The following is a 23021-nucleotide window of genomic DNA, read 5'->3' on the forward strand; positions in this document are numbered from 1 at the left end:
CAATGGAGTATAAAATGTTTCAATCCACCAATAATTAATGCAAAACAAGCCTTTTTTGACTGCTATGAGTTCTAAGCCCTATTAGTTTGTCTGATGGCATACAGAACAATACACCACTTTTGTATTACTGAACCACAAGTTTTAATGTCTTAAATTTAGCCTGAAGAAGAAATGACAGCTGGCTTGAGAACAGCAGTTCAGATAAGACTACAACAGTAACGGAAATCCTGCTTCAATTGCAGGAACAGCAGCAGTGCAAAAGATCCTGGAATGCTAAGCTGCAATTTGAAGTGCAACTCACAGCCTCACTGTCTGCAGCATCAGACAGAATGAGGGTACAGAGAAGTCCTATTTCCTCAGTGAGAACAAAATTCTAAGAAAAAGAAAAGTGCTATTAATATTAATTCTTTGAAATCTTATCATTTATACAAATTAGATCATTGAAAATGCAGAAGGTATAAAGATTAACACAGTATGACATTTTCTCTACCCTGCTCTTAAATGAGTCGTGTTATATAATGCTGGCAGTTCAGTCTCTACAGTACTGTAGGAATTCCAGTCTCAGTTAATTTAAAAAAAAAAAATTGAGTTTTTTTTTTTTTTTTTTTTTACTAACATCAAGGTACTTTTTTAAACAGGTATTATTTGTTATAAATCCTGCAGACAGACTCACGATCCTTTATGATACAATGTTTGTAATAAGGTTTGGGGGAGTTTCTGTGAAGGACAAAAAAAGACCTTATATTTAGTTAGTACAAGTTCAAGGATGAAGTTTCATTGTAAAATTTCAACATTCAAGTATCTGATAGCGTGACCAACCATGAGAAAACTGACATATCCATACCTGTGGTGAGAGAACATGCCACAAAAAAAAAAAAGATTACTCCAGTGATTTTTTTTTTTTTAAAGTTTTTTTAATTAATAAGTTCTTAGTTCAGGAAAAAAAAAAAACCCAAAGAGAACTGGAAGAACTACGCTCCACCTCCTTTATAAAAGAACTCTCTCAAAGAGACTATATACTTTATTCACCACTATGTCAAAGCCTATCATAATCACCCTGGCTTTCACAGCATCTATTCTACCACGTTTCATGCTCAGCTTCCAAGCATCTCTTATAAAGGAGGTGGGGGTGTGCTTTAGACAAGTTAAAAAATATGCTGCACCTTTCCAGTATTTAAACAATTACACCAAGCATAGTTCATACATTTATCACATTAACTATCATCTGGTAACCATACATTTAAAAAGGTCTAATGTATAGAGTATGTAATACCCATGACAGATACTCTTACTTACATAAGAGCATATAAAAATCAGGATTTATTCACCCTCCCCATCTGCAAGTTAGTTTCTCATCTAGTCCTGGTACAATATAAATGACAAAAGAATCCCTTCATTCCATTGCACTACCACAACCCTATATGCATAGAAAGGCAGATCAATTATCTGTAACAGCAAAAACTTTTTTGAAGGGAATTTGAAGAACCTCTACTGCACAGGTAGTTTAGATGTTAAGTACATCGGTTCAATTTCTTTCTCAGGGTTTTTTTTTTTTTGTCACATAATATATCCTTATATAAACATAACTTGAAGTGCAAGTGAGGTTTGTACATAGTACTGCAGACATGATTTTTGACCAAAAAAAAAAAAAAAAAAGGAAAAACAACTCAGCACAAGAGGCTTGAACACTAGCACAGTGACAAGTCTTCGCTGAGAGCCCATCTGGGGTGTGGGAAGTGGTGAATGAGAATGCAAAGCACATTTCTGCATATAATGTGCAAAGGCTTGATCTCCACAACTGCACTCATTTTGCTACACACACAGCCAGAGATGAAAAATGAGATTAAAAACAGCTGGGAATGGTCGTCCTGAGAAGATAACAATAACCATTAAAAAAAATCTAAACATAAAATACAAATACAGAAGCAACAGAACATTGTTAATAATACTAAAAGACAGAAACGCAATGCTGTTAAAAAGTTTCAAGTATTATTCCAGATCCAATTTCAATCCTACTCACAGGAGAAAATGCCCAGAGATTAGGAAGAGAAGTCCACACGAAAGTGTATTTTTAATAGCATACAGGCATGGTCAGCAGACCCACCCTTGCGGCAGCTATTTTAAAAATCTAAACATAAATGCATAATTTTAATTAGCATTCATATTAAGATGTGCGTTACTGGAAATAGTTGAACTCACTGACACCAGTAGACACGATGTGCTGCATCATTTGTGCTCCATTATAACACAAGATAACTGTGTATACTTTTTAATATTGAAGTATAAATCCTACTCACAAAATAAGGCATACTTAAAAAGAACATCTACAGAGGTAACGTGGTATGCTTTCTTCTCATTCTGTTTCACTCTAAGTATGATGAAAGAGAGAAATTGGTCCCAGTTGAGCTTTGTGAACATTAACTATCAAGTTACTTCGAAATAGATTAAATCATATTAACTAGCGGGGAAGTGGAGAGGAGGAGGAATAGTGTTGGGATATTTTTTGAAGCGATGCATGGGATGTTTCTGGAACAAGATCTCCAAAAGGCGTGAAAATAAAAGCTATGTTGTTGATGACAGCAATACCAGTGTCCCCCTTCATCATTCTTACCCCAAGCTAGAAATGCCTCCATATTGCTACAATCTGTCAATTGCTTTCTGAAAGATTGTTTTTTCCAGTAAAGCTGCTATATTCTGTTTTAAATTATAGCCTTTTCTACGTTTTCACCAGTGTATGCATGCTAGAGAACAGCTGCATGGCAGAGGTACATACTTAGCATACAATATCAAAAGAAATACAAAAAAAATGAACCAGTGTGTCCTACTGGCTGCTACTCTATGTCAAAAGCACTGTTTGGTCTTCTGATATAAAATACTACAGAAGTAATATTAGCAGAAGGCTGTTCTGCTTCAAGTATTACCCCAACTTTAAATGCAATTTTCAAATTTTTGTGCAATTACTTTTTGTAATTTAATGTGAATAAAACCCATCAATATGACAAAACTAAGATAAGAAACTGTACTACTTCCACTGTAACACCGCACATATGGTACAAGCTTTAAGCTAAAAAGGTTGTTTCATGGACGGATTTTTTTTTTTTTTTTAAAGTGAAGATTCATGTATTTCTAGCCCAAAGGCCACGAGTAGTGACAAAATAGCAGACCACCGCAAAATGCAGTTACAAATATACACGGACAATTTCCTTCTTAAATATTAATGGCTCTTGAAATAATCTTCAGATACTTATACAAAACATTTCTATTTTTTAAGTTTAAGGATTATTCTTAGTTTCTTCACAAGTAGTGCAAATACACTCCTTATTCTTAGGCCTTCCCAAGATATGGCTGGTTTCTGTGAGTGATTTCTGCTTGTGTTCTTCAGTGAAGTGACACAGGGACGTTGTAGCCATGAGAATGGAACGCAATGCTTGCTGGACTTTCTTGGAAAAAAAAAAAAACCTACCTCATTCATTTACAGTTGCCAAATTCTACAAATTAAGAAGTTCATTTCAGATTACCTGATGCAGAAGTTATTGGTTCCCTGCTATGGGAGATATGAAGAGATCCCCTGAAACCTTAAACTGTACAAGCAGTATGACAAGTTTTTGTCCCCTCTCTACAGAGTACAAGCATTCAGTTCTTGAATCGCGTTTGTTCACAAATGTGATTGAATTTCCTGAAATTAAAAGAAGTATTAATATGTAACAAAGTTCTCAGAATCAAGCAACACAAGAGTTGTCATCTTTCACAGGGTATTTTTAAGTATTAAACAGTTCAAAGGAGAACATTTACATACTAACATAGCTGCTTTTCAGAGCCTTTTTAGCTTGAACTCTACTAACATGTTACCAGTAACAGGATTTTCAGCATCTCCTGCCTAACAACTGGTAGTTCTATTACATACGCAGAAAACCTGTTATTAAAAGCTTTCTCTGTACTTCTGCATACTTCAAATCCAGAAGGCAAGTAGAACAGGAATCAAGAGAATTAATTTTGTCTTGAGAGACAGTAGTTATTTTTATTAAAGCAGCATTACACAGCTCACTAGGGGAACTAGTATTAACCAGTCTCAATAATTTCTACACGATCCTCTTCTGGAAATAAAATAAGTAAGGTTTCTCTCATTCTATATTATTTAAGTTCAATGGGAATAGCAAGCCTGTCTGCACAGAATTCTGCATAAGGCACTTCTTTCTACTTCTCTAAAATCTCCGGCTTCTCATTTTGTTCTTCCTCCTCTTGGGTTATGTGCCCCCAGCACGTATTGTGAAACACAACTTGAAGAGCTGAGTCCATTTTCTCTTTACTGAATCAGACAAAAGATTAGAAAGAAACCTTGCCTACATAATCTAACTACTAATCAAACTACTTAGCAAAACAATTTAGCTCAATTAAAAAAAAACAGACAAATATCTAGGAGTGGTATATGATAGCTTTTGAGGGGTTTTTTCCTCATTTCTATGGCTTTTTTAAAAAAGTTAAGCAGCAACCAGTAAAGCTCTAGAATGGCTAAAGCTGGAAAAACAAGTGGAAAAAACCCTTCTCATTCTAGATGAAATTATGCACCCAAATATGAACGTAGACAACTGGTGAGTGCTCTGATACTGAGTTAACTCTCCAGCACTTCAAAATAAAATCTGTGCAAAAATAGACAGCCTTGTAACATGAAATTACAGATAACAGCAGAGCTTTGAACTAAATCTACAACTTAAATTCCAAATAATTTTTGAAAGGTATTTGGTAAAACTCTGCATTTGTATGAGGCTGGGGATTAATATTTTAACTCCTTTTTATTATCTGCTTGAATGAGCCATACAGACTGGTTATTTTCAACAGACAGTATCTGAAATGTTACAGGAATAATGCTAATTGTGCATGCTCATTGCAGCATTAGGAAGATGCTGCAGAATCTACTATTCATTATAAGCAATTTCTCAGTAAAGAGCAACAGCTCCACTGTCTTGAACTGCACTGTGAATTTAGAGAATAACTCCCAGAGCAAGAAGGATTTCTTTACCTTTCCTGGAACAAAGTAATTTGTAGACAGCCAATTTTTGTTTTATTCTTGAAATTCTTTAATATCTGTTGTAACACACATTCCTTCTGCAAGAATGACTTGGCATCAGTTGTCAGTGGCCTTCCTTTTTTAAAAATCAAGGACCTTGTTTTGGATGAGTAATTCTTGTGAACGACCAGACACCAGGTTTCCAATATCACATTCCAAACTTTTCTTCCTTCCCTCGTCACAAGTTATTCCCACCAATTTACCCCTTTAATGTTTGTTGTCATTTGCTAAAAATCATTTCTCACAGATTTCCAAAAGAAATAGCAAAGGGCTAATTATCTGCAGTGTTCTCAAGAAGCACTCAAGACAAGGCCAAATGAAAAGCTGCTTGAGATTGAGAAAGATATGAATGAAGAAGGAGGTGGGGGTAGAAAATATCAATTTAAAAGTGCTAGTGGTACCTTCAGACGTGCACAAAGGGTCCATTTCCAAGTTGTGTTTAAAAAACAAACAAAAACCCACAACCCAAAGCTCATTCACTTTTGTTTGTACTGCAGCAGTATTCCTCACACAATTTTTGGCACTTTAAAGGATTTGTTTTTAAGCAGAAATAGCCAAAAACAACCAAAAGCAAAAACCCACCACTTTCTAAAAGGTGTAACTTACATGGCATGATGTGCTTTGACCTGAGTTCGGCAGTTGCGTCCCCAGTAGCAATCAGGACGTGATGTGACAGTCACTGCAAGGAAAAGAAAAAGCTACATTTATTTATTTCTGAAGCCATTAAATAAGGTGACAATACTATGCCACTGTTTCTCAGTGTTCTCAACTGAAGCTTTACTATTTAATTCAACAGATACTGACTTTACAGTTTAGGACACCAGACATATATTTAGATACCTTTCCATTAAAAAAAAAGTCATTAATTTGGGTAGTTTGTTATTCTCCCCCAGATTTACATACATAGTAACCGAGTGGTCCAGCAGGCTCTTACACTAAATAGAAAAGCAATAATGAGGAGAAACAAGGTGAGCTGTCTCATTATGCACAGAAACAAAAGCAGAATTCTCAGTAGTTAAAGATGTAGAAGCTCTTGCCAACAACAAGAACTGAATGGATAAAGTAATGCTTAAAAGTGACTACAGAAAGAGTTTCTGTTCCCAATCTCAAATCTGCCAAAGGAGGCCACAACCCATATCTCATTTAAATCTAAGGCTTCATATAGAAGATCCAAGAATAAAAGTGATTAATTTTTTAACTGACTTCCTCTGTGCTGTGCAAAGTTAACCCCACCTGGCAGTTCAGCAACAGGAATATTTTGCCTGTACTGGTAGGCAAGTTCTCGAAAGCTGCGAAGGCCACAACAGTAGCAAAGCACTGTGTTCCCAGTAATTCTGTAATCTGGAGAAGAATACATTTGTACAAAATGTCAGTGTAAGGAGTAAGAAATCCGATTTAACAAAAATGTCATGACATCACAAGTTATGTACATACAGAACATCAAACCTCCTGATTACTCACAGAGTTCCACACATACATACACTCAAATACACATACTCAAAGAGTTATACGTGGACAAAAGTGAACAAAACACACCTGACAGCATAAAAACTCCTCTTTGAAGAGCTAACAGACTTTCATTTAACATATTCTTCCACGTCAAACCCCTGGATGCCAGGTAATCCTGAAAAAGAAGAGTTTGTTTCATTTGAAAAATCTCAAACATTAAAAAGATACCAAGCCATTAGTTCTCAAATATTTCCAAACCCAGATCTAACTATGCTTTCAAAATGGGATGAGGCTGTTTACAAACAAGAACAGAATAACAGAATGCTTTTTTTTTTTTAGCTTTCAAATCACCAATAGAACTGTTAGCTCAGTATTCTTCATCCAGAGCATTCTTTCTTTTGCCAAAAGAACGCCTACAGACTCCCACCAGCCACACTATCACTTAACTTACAGCAAGATTTCATCCAGCCTACCTCATTGAGATAAACCAGTTGTTATGGTATAGAAAAAAATATTTCTATGCAACACAAATGAAGCTTAATTTGTCTAGCACTAAAAAAAAAAAAAAAAATTAACATTTGTTTTCCTGTTATATGCTAGTGAATTATTTTTCTCTAATTAACATTTCAGATGTTGCAATTCAGACTGTAGAAACTGGGCTCCCTAACAAATACTTTGTACAAGGAAAATTCTTTGATTTAGCAATCAAACATATATGAATTCTATGGTCACTTAAACTCAAATTCATAAACTGTTGCTATAGCTGTGGCCTTCTTGGCAGCTGCCAGACATATAAGTTTGAGAAATTAAATATCATTATCTTTTCATGAGCAAATCTTAAACAACACAAATTTATTATTATGTAACATAATAAACATTTGAAAAAATACCTTTAGGATATCTGACTCATAGTGGTTGTTATTTAGGACTCCATCTAAACACTTGTCACCAAGGTTTATTTCTAATAGAAGAAGAAAAGAATTATTATTTCTTCCCAAACCCTTTGGCCCTCACATATATTCTGAAGGCTCTTTTGTTTCCTGAAATAACACACACAGGCTCATGCAAGCACCAAGCACGTGGCTGAGTTCAACACATGCTGAACACACACGTGCAATCCATAATTTCTAGCTGCAATCGAAGACAAGACATTAAGATTTTACAATTTCACCGTCAGTTCACAAACAGCACTACTGATCTGCACAAATTAACGGTGTTATTAAAGCATATTCTTCAGTCAAGTCCTTTCAACTATTCTTATTTTTCAAAGCATCTAAAGCCTTGAGCTTAGGGAGACTAGAAATTTGAGAGAGAAAGCTTCTTTTCTAACCAGTTAACATCAGACATTCCGTGCTCTTGCAAAGACATGTGTTTCAACCTAGTAGGAGAACCACACACCACATTTTTTTTTATGCTGGAAAGCAATATGCTCAGCAAGTGCTGCTTTCCACTCAAATCTAAGACATGCACATTCAAGAATCATTTATGTTTGTAGTGTGAGGACACAGCCTCTGTTTCCTTTTGTGTAACTGTGGTAGTCTATTGCATTTCATAAATTACTCAAAGTTTAAGGTAGACAGAAATTAAGGCAAATAGAGCAGACTCGTAAGAAACATATTATTCCAAAATACCACAGAATGGTGCCAAACAGCCAAAACACGCCATCCGAGTGCAGCCCCAGTATAAGTGACAGAAGGGCTGCAGACAAACAGTACCTGAAAACAGCAAAGAAAACCCCTGTCAGGATTGCAGACACAACAAAACTCAGTCTGTCATTTTTATAGTAGAGTCCTGATAAACTTTAACAAAGTACAGATTTCTTATTCAAAAAAAAGGATGAACAAATACATTTTATAAAGGAAGACTGTTTCATGATTTGACATGAAGACTCCAAATAAAGAATATGAAATAAAATCACTCTTCAAAATAAACTTAATTTTCACTAAAATAAAGAAAAACTTATTTTTCAATTTTTTTTCTTAAGTTTGACTACAGAACTACGTACGTACATTGTTGAGGAGCAACATGAGGATTCTGTTCACGCTCTGCTCTTCGGTCAGGCATTGGCTGAAAGCAGCAGGTGCATATTACATGACTTCCTTGAGCAGGACACACATACTCCTGAACAGCTAGGTAGGTGAGAAGAAATAAGAAAAATGAAAGGCTGAACAATGCAAAAATTACAAAATGGACTGGAATCCTAGCAAACAATAGACAAAAATCTGAAAGTAACAAACAAGCTATACACATACACATACATGTAGCTTGCTTGTTTATATAGATATATAAAAATATATATCTATTTCCCCACAAAGATTCTTTAAAAAAGCAGAAAAGACTTCTAAACTACATAGATGTGTAAAAATATTCAAATACGCGAAAGAGTTTATGAACTATCAACCTTCAGATGTATATTTTGGATGACCACACTAAAACAATGCTCAAATTTAATTTTCTTGCAAAGATAGCTGTGTGAAGAGGTGATACAGTACTATGAGAATGAGCTTTACAAGGCCTATAGCTCATACATCTATTATCTGCATGCTGCTAACAAGACTTCATGACACTGACCTGCAGGAAAGTTGGCAGATGTGGAGGGTGCATCTCCCAGTGCTTGCACTCCTCCTGCTTCTGTCTCCTGGCCCGTGCCAGGCAGAGCTGGAACAGAGTGTCTTCGATACCCTGGGCACTGTCTGCATACTATATATGGCTGACTGAAAAAATAGAATAAGGTCATAGGAAATCACACCCAAATGCAAATATAACTCATTGCTATGTTAGACAGAGGGTTGATTATACCCTCTAAGCTCTAATCTAGAATTTCTTCATCCAGTAACATATGGAAGTCCACATAACTCAGTACCTCACAGCTGTGAAGAATGCTGCAGCTGTAACAAAGAGTACTGCAAAAGAAAGGATTCTTAATAGCTTCTGAAAGAGAACAGTGGTGTGAGTGGAAGCAAGATTAACAAAGCTGGAATAATTATCTACTGGAAGACTTTTTCTTTTCTCCTCTAGACATACAGCAAAAAATGCTTGCTGATGAAAAAGAAGAGCTATTTTGGTGGCTAGTAATCCCTCGGTCAAGCACCAGCTGCTTTTGTAGCACACACCTAGTGAAAGCAGGATCCCAGACATTAATTGCAGCAATAATTATATGGTCAAAGACTGCTATTTCTCATAACAAAACCTTATGCAGAAATCAGTCTTCTGTAAAGTAACAGCCACAGAAGGTATTTTCACACATCATGAGATGCTGTTGTACTATTCAGGAGAAAGTTGTTAGTCATAAACTGAATCTTGCTGGGCTTCAAACAGTTCCAATTTAACATGTTTTTTGTTGGCTGCCTAAGGATGGCCAGTAGAACTGCAAAGATAATTAATGGTAAAAAATGAACTTTCCTGAAAACAGAAGACAGACTCATTCTGGAAATGATTGTGGAAACAACATCAGCAATAACAACACTCTCAATGTTTTTGAAACTAGTCCGTACGTTTGGGCACACAAGCAAATTCAATTCAGTACACAACTTAAACAGACCTACCTGATATCTGAAGATTCACTATCTACATCAGACAATTCCAGTAGATCTTCTGAACTTCCTTCCTCATCTGAAAAAGACCTCCGCACTTTAGGTTGCAACATGTCTTGAGTGATTTTGTTTCTAGCATCCATGCTACGGACATCATCTTCATTACGACATTTATCTGTACGAAAACCAAATTCAAGTTTCAAGAGAAAAGCACAAGATTCTTCACATTTGTTATTCCCACTCTACTCTTTTTACAGAGTTGTGGCATCTTTGTTGCAATAAAATTTGTTTTTAGATAACAGTTCGAGAAGATCTTGGTTGTTTTTTTTTTTTTGCAGTCTCACCAGAGAAAACAGTACTATGAGTACATAATGTACAGATACTTCATTGACGACAGACTTTGTGCACACCTCAGCTATACAGTTAACATGTGAAATATATCAGGTTCTGTAACACACTTGAACTTGCCTGGATGCTGAATCAGATAAGCTTCAACCAAGTTGTTCAATATGTGATTTTTACAAATACGTTCTACTGGACAACGACAAGTTGGACACAGAGAAGACCTTTCCATCCATCCTGAGTAGCAGGCAGCACAGAAAGTATGCATACAAGGTTGCAAGCTGGAAAACACAAACATAACAAGTAAACCCTAAATATATCATTTTAATTTACATTCATAACTTTAAAAAACATTTAAGATCTACTTAGATAATAAGAAAGACTCATTAAAAAAGACTTTAAGGTTTTTTATTTTTTTTATTTCTTGCTTTTATTTTTTTTAGTTCTGTTGAAAGGGAAGAAAAAAAAAAAGAGACAAAACCGATGGTGAAAATGTTATTTATTGGCAGAAATTATTTAATATATCCTAAATCTCCTGGTCATCTCAAACTTTTGTCACTGAACTCAAATTATTATCACATAAATACAGTTTTTGTCAGTCATACATACCTTACACAGTCATGCAGCAGTTCTTGGCAGATAATACAAGTTAATGTTTCCTCCATCTTATCTGGTTTCACATTTGATGTTTTGGCATCTTCAGAGCCAATTTTAATTATACATTCACTTGGAGCTGCTGCTGGAAGATTTGGACAAGCACCTTCATCTACAAAGACAGAAAACTCCACTGTATGTAGATTTTGAAACTTTTTTTTTTTTAATGTTACAAAACGACTGGAAAGGTGCACACAAATTCCTTGTTCACTGACAGTGGTGCCACTAAAGGTTCCTGCTTTTCACATAATGGTTTCTGCTAATCAAGTAACCATTTTCACTGGATCAGAAACAAAGCAATCGAGAAAAAAGGAATTGAAAAAGGATTCATGACACTGATCTGACTGAATCCGGACACAGGAAGACAGACAAATAATATTTATTTATTTAACACAATACTACAACATAGAACTACATTATGAGGGGGGAAAAGTTATCTACCTCACACTAACCTAACAGAATCAGAACTGCAGGGGTTGGAAGGGACCTCAAGAGGCCACTGAATCCAACCGCCATGCTAAGCAGGTAACCTTTCAATCCCTTCTAAATTTGATGAGTGCCTTTGTATTTATTTCACGTTAAAACTCTGCACTTATTTTTCTTAAGTTTCTGTCCACCTCACTGGGTTTCTATGAAAAATAAACAGCATTAAATTTCTAATTTAAACTTTTAAAACTAACTTTCAATAATAATATTAAAGAGTTGGTTGCAGAATACTGCAGCATACTAGCCTCCTTTCAGTTTCTTTTTAGCAGGTTCCAAAACTATTTCTTCCTCCGTCCTCTGAGAACCCAGTTCTGCATTTTCTTTGTCACTGATTTCTGAAGTGATTGCAGAAATTTCAGCATTCACATCCAGCTTTTCACGTTCATCATGAAGTGCTCTTAGACACACAGATTCTAAGACGGGCAAAGCAGGCACAGGAGTGAAGAGTGAGGATTGTGATCCTGCAAAATAAAAACAGAGAAGTGAACACAGCTGCATAGACATGCAAAAACAGAAGTTACTCAAACACCAATTATGCACGTACATCAACCCAAACATCTGTACAGAAAAAAAGGATGCCACGGCACAAGTAATGTATGTATTGTTAAACTACACACAGAGGACCTGGAACAAAAGGCCTTTAGTTGTGAAACCCTACTTAAAATCCCCTTCAAAGTGCAGAGCATTTATTCCTAAGACTATTACTCATATCAGTGCTTTCTGACAAAGATGCCACAGAAAGGATTTATACAATATTGATCATTACAGCAGATCAGAAGCACACTAAATACTGATATAATTCTTACCAGATGTAGAAGGATTATCCTGTTCAACAGATGCAGACTCAATAAGAGAGGTAGAAGAAGCATTAAAGAGGTTAGATGTAGAAGTAGATGGCTGTGGTTCCTCATAGCAAGACTGAGTAGCTGATGGTGATGAGGTAATTTGGTTCTCATCATTACTTCTTCCTGTACTTGAGGTATCTTTGGTCACATGGCATTGGTTTTCTACATTAGCTTCTACAGCTAGAGGGGGGAAAAAAGGGAAAGAAAAAGACTTGTGTGACAGTTTTCACATGATGGCTTCAGAATTTCAAAGACTCAAACTCTAAAAAAAGCACTGTGTTAGTCATTGGAGCTTAGCTACTCTTCTTGAATCTCCAATTACTTCCTTACCTACTGGTTCTTGAGTTGCATCATGTTTTGCGTTTAAGGATTCATAAAGATAAGCAACGTCTGAAAAAGAGAAAAAAATATTAATCAGAATTTTTAAATAAAAATCAACTAACTTCAATCTCACACAAACAAGTTCTACTGCCAGGCAGATGCTTCCCCAGAGTGTCTGACAACATAACAGGCCAACGAGGGACCACCTGTTTCGTACAATGGTAATACTCCTACTTAGGAGGCAATTAGGAACAACACAGCAAGATCTTTTCTTCTCAGGAAACCAGGCAGAGAGGCCTTTGTGTGAGGTTTAACTTGTGCCAGCCATGGAAGCAGAGGCTCAATAATTTCTTACATGTAAAATCTGCTATGAATCATTGCAAACCAAGTATTTTTTTTCCTGATATTTCAGTTAAAGTTATTTGAAGAAAGTTATTATTTCTGAGCTCACCTCTCAAATTCTTCATTCAATTTCAGATTTCTTTGCAAGAAACAAACTCTAAAACATACAGATTTATAGCATGCTCCAAGCTACATCCAGAAACTAATTTAGTATCTATTAATACAAAACAACTGAATAACATTCCCTTTTTCACAAACCACTTCAGACTAATACACATTCTGACAGATCCCCCTACTTCGCTACTTTTTACCCAAACTAGAATCAAATTCAAAAAGGACAGAAGCCCTTTTCTCATAAAGTTAGTCTGAACTCCTTCAGAAATACTCAGACCAGCCAGAATGTCAATTCTATATTTCCTTTCTGTTTTTGAAGATGGAGAAGCTGAAAGAGCCAAACTGAATGCTTGGTAATTCAAAACCTTGTTAATAAGAAATCTGTACTTCAATTCATTATAAAGTACCTGAAAAATTCATATAAACGAGTTCTTCCAAGTAGTATCAACCACAAACAGTGCCATCTTAAAGAGGATTTACGAGATAAAGAAGCCAAACAGATGGACAGATACAGCATATTGCTGCTTCTTGTAACTTTCACATCAGACAGCATAAATCAGCCTGATCTGTCTGCACATAAATTAACAGCAACTTCCTAAAAGGAGATACATACATACTCATCTATGGACAGTTAATACGTATATTGATGGATGAAAACTGTAAATATGCTCTTCTATTTTTCCATTAAACATCACATTGTAAATGCATATAGGGGAGCTTATAACCTTAGTGATTCCTAAAAAGCATTACAGGCACGGGAGGGATGATTCTACTCCAAGGGTACACAAATACCTTTTCAGGTTTACTAATTTTACTTTTACTACAGGATCTTTGCCCATTCCCAGCTTGCCCCCACATCTTTAAAAGAACAAAACAACAAAACATCAAAGTCAACGTAAGCAGCAACTCCCTGATCCCCATCTGATGCCAAAAACTGCTTAAATGTGATATACAAAGTACTGCTAATGACTTTGAGAATTTGGAGTTCTGAAATAAGCGCTGGGTGTGATGATCAGGACCTTATTAGTCATCAGTGCATGCACTCTTTCTTCCAAATCTGCTCCTAGGCAGGCTTCGATGTGACAGTTGTCAGACCTGTCCTTGTAAAAACTGGCACATCCACAACCCGTTCCATAGAATCTTGTTTCTACATATCAACAAATTATTTGCCTTAAAATGAAGTAACCCTAATTTAATTGTATTGATGTAAAAAAGCCTACACAATAAAAAAAACAACACCCTTTACTTACTGTTCTCTGGCTCATTTTTTCTGTAAACAACATAGATCACATCTCCAGTTTGTAAAGGGTACGTCTGCTTCTTAACCACTTTCAGTTTATTAATTACTGTTCCATTAGTACTATAAAGAAAAAGATAACAATATAAATGGTTCCATGATTATCTGGGAGAAGGAAAAGAAAATTCAAGATACTTTTAATGAAGGAAACTGTTGGCTCTCCAAGACATTTTAAGCAAGGATTAAAAAAAATGTTTAGAAACAAACCAAAAAAAAGAGAAAACCTGTTTCAAAGAGAGAAGTGAGGACTATTTGTACTTCAAAGCTCGTTTGCAGCTCCTACTACACACGTGGTCTTCATAGAGACATGACTTAGCTTTTAATAATTCAGTCATTATTCAAAATTTCAGCTACCTTGGGATAAGCCTCTTTCAGGGCTGCAACATTCTAGAACTTCAGATTTCTGCCATTCAATGTCTCATAATTAGTACCAAGTATGAAAGAAAATAAGATGCTTTTTCCCCCTCAGCAGAGCACCTCCTCCAAGAAACGACAGCAAACCTTTGCTGCCACCTCCTGGAAGCCACTACTTGTTCTCAGAACACATTCCAGTCTTCCTCAAAAGGACCAGTTTTTACCTAGAGGAGAGCAATGGTTATTTAGATATAAGCATCTTCCCTTCTCCTCATTGCTTTTCCTTTAAAAACAAACTCGAACCTGGGAAAATCTCCTGTTATTTAGCAAGACAAACAGTGTCATGGTTTACTAAAAACTTTGTATTGCAGACCTTTTCAGACGCAAAGTTGACAGCATTACATGAAAAAGCTAAAAGGGCAAGCAAGTCTTTTAGAATAGCAAAAGCATGTGGTGTTCAGGGCATCACTTCTTCCTTCTCCCTCTGCAACGGCTCACTACCTACACAGATGAATCAACTAATCCAACACACAGTAAAAAGCAACTGTAAGCACCAACAAAGAAAAAACTTTGGGTCACATCAATCATTGCTCCACTAACGAATCTTCAGGCTTCTTCTAAAGTAAAGGAATTAGAGCTTGCCTTTTTACCTTAGGAATATAGATGCTGACTAGCCTGAAAGAGATGAGAACCAAAAAGGCAGCAGAATGGGAACGTCACTGAAAGTTAAAAGCACCAGAAGTTCAGCAATTAAGAGGAAGAAAGAATTCTAGTCATTCTGCCAGAAACTATGCTCGTTTTTAACTTAACACTGATACCAGTGATATTAAAAAGATGGCTATGAGAGGCAATAAGCCAAGCGTGGCATTCCTGGAAAAAAAATTTATCACCACCGTGCATCAGAAACCACTCATTTTTGGTCTGATAATGAAGATGCAGAAACAGCTACCCCCCATCCACAAAGTGACTACAAATATCCAAGTCTCCTCAGTCCTACAGCTACGCTGAATCCAAGGAGAGCTCAGTAATGAGTTATGTGGCATCTGTGGACACAAAGCAAGTAAAAATAGATACAATTTATAAAGAAGGGGAAAATAAAGCTGCTCTTAATACATAACCAAACTGAAGGAGTTTTATCTCAGTCAATAATTAAAGGAAAAAAAAAAATCACCCCAGATGATTATTATTCCTTCACTTAGCCTTCCTAGTTTCTGTATTGCAGCATGAGACATCTAACAAATACAGTGACACCCTAGATTAATGCTGTGGTTTTTCTGAATGAGACACACATGATAAATAATGGCAGTTGTACATTCTTCTGATGTTTTAGACCATAGCAAGGTCCTTGTAAGATAAATAATATTTAAAACGTGCCCAAAAGATGAAGGTTCTCTTGACACTGACCCGATATTAACTAGCTGTATTACTTTTGATGTGGAGAAGGAAAACTTTACTATCAGGTGTAAATTGCCTGAGCTGTGAAACAATGTCACAAAAGGTCCCATTGCCACTTCTCCCAAGAGCAGAAGAAATAAAAGTCAGGTGCTGGCTCAGCTCCAGTATAGCTGTTGGCTCTGCTGTCTGATTAATGAGCCATACATTACCTTCACTTCCCAAACCCAGCAACAGTAGAGAATTGATACGAACAACCACATTTCACCTAGAAGATGCTGACTTTCAAAGTAGAGAAATGATCTGTGTATTGAAAGGCACTCAGTTATCCTTCCCAGAAAAATGCCAGTCCATTACCTTCTAGTGATTGCTAGTGTCCATCCAGGAAAAAGAAATGTAATATATGGTAAAACATACGGGCTAACAGATTTAGAAGTTGTGTAAGTGCATGCTATCTTCAACACACTATAAAATGAAATGAACATTGAGCTTTAATAAGCTTCTATACCACTAACATCCACAGAAACAGCCTGACTGCAGGGTAAGCAGAACCGAGTAGCAGAAAGGACACCACTGTCCAATGAAGATCAATCTCCTTTTTACTCACAGAAAGGGAACATTTGCTAGTTTGTCACTTGAGAACACCTCTCCTGCTCTGGAAAAAAAAAAAAAAAACAAAACAAAACCTTTTCATATTTAACCAGAATCCTTAAAAAAAAAAAATTGCCTGGAAGATGACAAGAGGAGGTCCTTACAAGTTACCTCAGCTGCTTTTCAAATTTCTATTTCAAAATGAAGAATCTTACAGTTGCTTTTATTAATGGCAGACCAGTGTCTGCCTCAGCTGTGTCAGGTCAGTTTGTCTTTCTGTCAGGCGTGGCTTGGAAAATAAAACAGAAACATAGATGCAAAAAAAAAAAAAAAAAAAAAAAGGGGAAGGGGGCACAAATCCATGGATATTTTATTGTACTATTTCCTAATTATTGGGATTTGTTACACTACTACTGGTTCTGTTTACTCAATAATTTCAAATCCTCTACACATTTGCTCTCATCTGCAAACTTATGGTAATTCTTTCAAAAATAGATTTGTAAACTCATCACACTACCATGGTGGTAAATAACAATGTTGACCATCTACATGTATTTGATGATATTCTTTGATTTAGCTACAATACAAAAACAAAGTCCACTCAGTCCAAGTATCCCATGCTAGCTGCCTCCTTCAATGCATTCCTCCTCACCAGAAAAATCCGAGCTTGACCACAGCAATGTTTCCAAACTATTTTCCACTTAACAGCAGAAAAAAGCTGACATTGCAGATTTTTCTGGGGCTCTGGGCATCAGTATTGCCAACTCAAACATTCAGAACTCTTCTTTCAGCCTGCTTGATTCTTTAGAGCTCAGCTATTACTCATTGCACAAGTCGGAAGACTCAGAGGATTGGAGTCTTCTGCAAACAGACACACTAATTCAGCTTTTTGATTCAGCAAGAGGTAACTACACTTCACACCAACACACAGGCAAGTACAACACTTGAATGACCCTAATTCTTTTCTGTCAGCTACACATAAACATAACATGCATAAGCAGCTAACGTTAGTACTCCATAGGCGTGCAGCCCATCTATGACATCAGCAGTTTAACAAGTCCCATCTTTTCATGAATGCACCATGTGAAAAAATAAGTTTAATTTGGCTTAGCTAGTTCTTTTTTTGTTGTTGTTGCTTTTTTTTTCCCCCCAGGGGGAGAGGCAAAGAAGAAAAAGTTTCTGCATCACTCACAATTTCTTTAGATCTTATTATCACCACATTGGTATAAATTAACTCTACCAACTACATGGACTTGAAACAAGTGATGGTTTTCCAAACACGGATTTACAGCTGTCCCCTGAAACTACCATGACCAGTAAACATGGCCTGATCTGTTGCTTGAAACGTCTTGATGTGTGGATTAATATTGGATAATGACATTTATAATCATTTTCTAGAAATCTCAGGATTTTTTTCCCCTATAGGTTAGCATTTCATCCCGCAGCTTCTTGGAATACAAAGCTTCCCAACAGCCACAAGCCATGGATGGATTCAGATATCTATCCTTCAGATAACCTACTAAACTACCTCTAGTTACAACCTAGATGGGGAGAGGGAACTAAACTTTCATCAAGCTTGCAGGTAACACCAAAGTAAGGGCTATATTTAATATTTAGTTCATGTGAGGGTTGGGCTCTTGAGAGGGACCCAGTCAGACTGATGGGAATACTGTGATAAGGTCAAACCCAGCACTCTGCAGCTGGGATGGAACAATCACCTGCAACAGTAAAGGCTGGGGACAGATCAGCAAGGGATCTTGGTGAATTTTATGCCTAAGATCATACACTTTGGATTTATGCCTAGGCATAAGTCAGCAGCGTGCCTTGGCAGTGAGGAAGGCCTACAGCATATTTGGCTATATTAAAAAGGGTGTAGTCAGAAGATCAAGTGAAGTGATTAATCTTCCCCTTTGCTTAGAAATCACTTGCCCACATCTACAGTATTTCATCTAGTTTTGGAACACCTAGGACAATGAAGGTCATCATAAACTTGAGAAAGTCCAGCCACTTCAGTGGCCAGAGGGGTGGAGCACAAGATCAATGAGCTAAAGGGGTAAAGGAATTGGACCTATTTTTCCAGAGAAAAGGTGGCTTGGGCACCACGAGACCAAGTAGCAATCATCCAGTACCTAAAGAAAGACACCAAGACTATGGAGTCAGGCTCTTTATGTAGAGTCAAACAAGAAGCAAGGAAAAAAAAACAAAACACAACAAGTACAATTAAGGTTCAGAATAAGGGCCATGAGATGCTACAGGATTTCTGTGCTTAAAGGACTAGGGAAAACCTAAACAACCCAGTTCAAATAGAACAGCCCTTCTTCAACTGAGTTGGAAACAGGTGACCTCCCGAGGTAGCTTCCAACATCCGTAATTCCATGATATTCTGTTTTACTGGAGGAAAATTTAGCACAGCCACTAATTAACAAAGCAACAAGAATTTTGCTGAAGGAAAGCTGTCAACTATATCTCATAGATTCTGCCAACACCGTCCCAGAAGATGAGCCCACTGTTCAACTAAAGGCTTTTCTAGAGTATTCTCAAAGCCCTAGCAAGTATACAACACTAACCTGAGCTACCAGAACAAGAGATCTAACTGCATCCTCATACATCTGAAAAAGAAACAGCAGATACAGCATGGTTCTCTGTAAAACTTTTCACATTAAATTTCATCGTCACGTATATTCATCAATATATATTGAACTGTATTCATCTTTGGGTGTAGAGCTTTCTAGACATGAAGAAAGAGGGGAGCTGGCAAAAAAAGTATTGTTTGTTTCTTTATTGACTGCAACAGTGGAGCAGAAAAAGAATGTGGTTTACAGAAACATTTTAAAATGTCATGGATTTCTTGAAATGCAACAAACCAGAAGCTTTCTGCAATTTCAGTCAAAAAATCCTGTCAAAAATGAAGCAGATGAAAATGTGAAGGGAGTTACAACCTCCTCCTAAGAAATCTCCTTCTATTCAAATTCCTATCTCAGATTTCACAAAGAAAACAAGATAAAATCCAATGAAAGCCACTCACAAACCCCGCAGTGCTATTTCTACTCCCACAGTAACCTTAAAACTCTACAGGAAATAACAAGGCTAACATGCCAAGTTCTCTGGCCTTCAGTATATGAAGAAGTACATAATGAACTTTACACACCAAAAGTAGTTTCACAAGATTAGCTTAGCTTCTCAACAGTAGTTCCAGTGAGGTATGTGCTTATCTCTTTTTACATTAAGGACCTTAGTTCCCAAACCCTTGATACTCCATGGGAATAATTATTCTAGTTAAACAAACCCCAACAAGCCATCTTGCTTTCTCTCACAAGCCCAAAGAAATATCCTAAAGAACTATTACACCACTAGTATTTTCCATGGGTTCCTTTGAAGAGGAAAAAAAATGCTGGGAAAGCGCAACAAACAAACAAACAAGAAAAACAACCACTCCACAGCTACAAAAAGAGAGGAAGAAAAATGAAGGAAAAGGATTTGTTATAAATGCCTCGAGCAACGCACAAGATTTTACTTCATGGACTAAAGAAAAGACAGCAGTAGAAGTTCAAAGGAGAACCAACCTTGTATCTTCCAATGACACTTGACCAGACTCTTCATCCACTACGATTTTACAGTGATCTCCAGACACCAGCTTGTTGCCAGGGAAAGATAAGTCACAACCTTAAAAAGAAAGCAGATTTTCCAGAGTGCTTAAAAATACACATTACACAGACAGCTCAACATTCAACATGTCTATAAACGCACAACAAACTGACTCATGTACATCTGCAATAGTTCAAAAATCCTGCTGGCATATAAGCAGAAACATAGTCCATCTATGTGATATATAAATACTGTGCAGTAGCCCCACATATACTAAGACAGGTTTCTTTCAACCACTTCAAGCTGTTTTAGTTCCCTTTCTTTCCCTAATTTCAACCTTTACAAATGAAAACCAAACCACAATTAGTCCACTCTAGAGCAGTATAAATTCACACAGATCTGAGATGCATTCAATCCAAATTCTGAAGGCCTTTGTCACAGAGCACCCAGCTCTTTTTCACACCAGTGGAACACCAGAATATACCCGAGTAATTACTGGGGACTAGTAGTTGATAAATGGGAGTACCATTCCTCTACATTAAAGCCCTATGATACAGAAGCCCACAGAAGTGCAAAGGCCAAAACGTACCAAGCAGCTCACCAGTATTTCCATTCTATTCAGTGAAAGCCTCTACAAAGACTTCCAAAAACGCAAAGGGAACATAAACAGGACTACCACAGACACTCTCTGAATCAACTGTCGTTTCTTCTTATTTGCACAAGCTGCCTCAGATGACCCGAAAAGGTACATTCACGTGTAAGTGCTCCCATGCCACAAGCTGGTGAAAAGGAGCACAGGTCTCTTCACACAGCTCGGGGGCACGAGGGGCCGCCAGGCAGCGCCTCCAGCAGCTGAAAGGCCCAGGCCCGGTACTTCCAGCCCACCTTCGCAGGCTGCAAGGCCGGACCAGGACCCGCCGCCGTCCCGCACGGCACAGCCCGTCCCACCTTTCTTCCTGCCGATGGTCCACTCTCTCTTCAGCAGCAGGACGTGCGGCTCTGCCTCCTCAGCACCCAGCCGGGTCAGCCTCCCCCAAGGCTGCTGCCGCCGCCCGCTCTGCTCGCCTCCTTCCGAGCGCTCCATTTGCCTTCACATCTGACGAAAAGAAACAAAGCGAACCCGAACCCCGCATCGCACGGCGCCGAGGGGCTCGTTGGGAGCCAGGGCCGTTGGGAGCCGGCTCCCGCTGCCCCCGGCCGGCCGGTTCGAGCCACGGGCCCAGCGCGCCGCCGCCCCTCAGCCCCCCGGGGCTCCCGGCCCTGCCTGCTTCCTTTTGTGTGGAGCGGCAGAGCCCTCTCCTCTCCTCTCTTCTCTTCTCCTTTCCTCTCCTCTCCTCGCCCACCGGACCCCGCCGCCAGCCCACTTCCTCCGCTCCCCGCCGCCCCCAGCCCACAGGGCCGCTCCCCGCCTGCTGTAAATCGGGCCGGGTCGGCCTCCTTCCCCCCGCTCACTTCTCTCCCCAACTTTCCGCCCTCCGCCCCCAGCGGGCTCCGCTCCCTCGGCGCTGAGCGGTAGGCAGGGGGCACCGCGGCCCCCCCCGCCGCCTCCACCCGCCCCTTCGGGCGCGGCGCCCCCTCCCCTCGGCCCGGCCCTTACGCCCAGTCCCGCGGCCGAGGCGGCTCCTGTCAACAGACATTGCCACCCTCAGCTGATCAGGGCGGGGCGGGGCCCGGCCTGCCATTGGAGGCGGCGCGCGGCGGCCATAGAGAACGCGGCGGCGGCAGAGGCGGACCTTCCGGCGCTCACCACCGAGCCACACCTGCTAGAGTGTCGCCTCTTCCCCAGACGCCGGAAGGATGATAGCGAGGTTAGGGCGCCGGAAACTCCTCGGCGGACATCTTGGGTGTGGGCCGGCCCGCGGGTGGAATAACATGGCGGCGCCATCTTTGATGCGGGCAGGATGGGAGCGTCTCGACAATGTGTGGGTGGCGGCACGTGGCTGAGCTGGGTGGCGTGTAGTAAACAATACGTTGCGTTTAAGTCTTCGATATATAAGAGTTGTTTGCTTGCGATGGTTAAATAAAAGCATGCTTGCTGTACTAAAAAGTGGTTATAAATAGTGTTTGCGTTAAGGATCCAGTTCAGGTTTTTTTTTCTAGAGCATTCGTACTCATTGTACCACAATCTCAGGCCACTTAGATCCCCTAGTAAAGTGACTTCCTGGACAGATGATTGCTGTCCTTGCACACAACACCAGTAGCAACATTCTGGATGTACGTTCATTTATTACATTCATGCAAAGGACTTGGACAGCTTTAAGAACACCAAAATAGAGCCGGAAGAAGCTGAGATAGCCTAAACACTGCTGATTAGCTTTCTTACATTAGTCATGCCATACAAACAGATGCAGAGAACAATTTGCTGCCCTCTTATCCCCCAAAAGATTCTTGAGTTTCTATTATAAAATATTGAAAACAAAAACAAAACACTGGAAAAACAAACAAACAAACAAAAATTTGCATTTCTTTGCTGTGATACTGTTTGATTCACAGGCCTGTGTGCTCAGATTTTGCCTTCATTTCGGCCTTCCCTGAAAACCCTGAGGATCCCTTTGGCCACAAGAGCCTCACAGCAACACCAGTCTGTGTAAGAGAGCCCTTCAGCTCTATGAATACAAGCAAAATTATCAGTTTTATCCAATGCATGAAGC

General features: G+C 38.6%; 1 protein-coding gene across 2 annotated transcripts; it reads right to left on the reverse strand.

Moving 5' to 3' along the window:
• Positions 1-892: 892 nt before the first annotated feature.
• Positions 893-22120, reverse strand: CHFR (checkpoint with forkhead and ring finger domains). Of its 2 annotated transcripts, none has more exons than XM_085238226.1 (18): positions 21968-22120; positions 21319-21466; positions 20349-20448; positions 14402-14511; positions 12705-12764; positions 12336-12554; positions 11775-11990; positions 10999-11155; positions 10516-10670; positions 10060-10222; positions 9086-9228; positions 8524-8643; positions 8146-8229; positions 7405-7475; positions 6602-6689; positions 6299-6406; positions 5672-5744; positions 893-3676 (listed from the first exon to the last, which is right to left on the reverse strand). In XM_085238226.1, exons 2-18 carry the CDS (start codon positions 21452-21454, stop codon positions 3634-3636), a joined length of 2046 nt encoding a protein of 681 aa, XP_085094352.1. In that variant the 5' UTR covers positions 21455-21466; positions 21968-22120; the 3' UTR covers positions 893-3633. The 2 variants fall into 2 exon arrangements, with proteins under 2 accessions (XP_085094352.1, XP_085094353.1); XM_085238227.1 differs by lacking the exon at positions 21968-22120 and adding an exon at positions 21823-21960.
• Positions 22121-23021: the final 901 nt, after the last annotated feature.

This window comes from Meleagris gallopavo, chromosome 17, assembly GCF_905368555.1.
Source record: "Meleagris gallopavo chromosome 17, MGAL_WU_HG_1.1, whole genome shotgun sequence".
NCBI lineage: Eukaryota > Metazoa > Chordata > Aves > Galliformes > Phasianidae > Meleagris > Meleagris gallopavo.

Bases quoted from the DNA above. Each gene is read 5' to 3' on its own strand.
- CHFR (XM_085238226.1), bottom strand. From the start codon at position 21,454: ATGGAGCGCTCGGAAGGAGGCGAGCAGAGCGGGCGGCGGCAGCAGCCT. The intron at 12,765-14,401 runs GTAAGTAAAGGG...TCTCTTTTTCAG, and splicing joins AAAAAATGAGCCAGAGAACA to ACGTTGCTTATCTTTATGAA. The intron at 11,991-12,335 runs GTAAGAATTATA...TTTATTTTGCAG, and splicing joins GGATAATCCTTCTACATCTG to GATCACAATCCTCACTCTTC.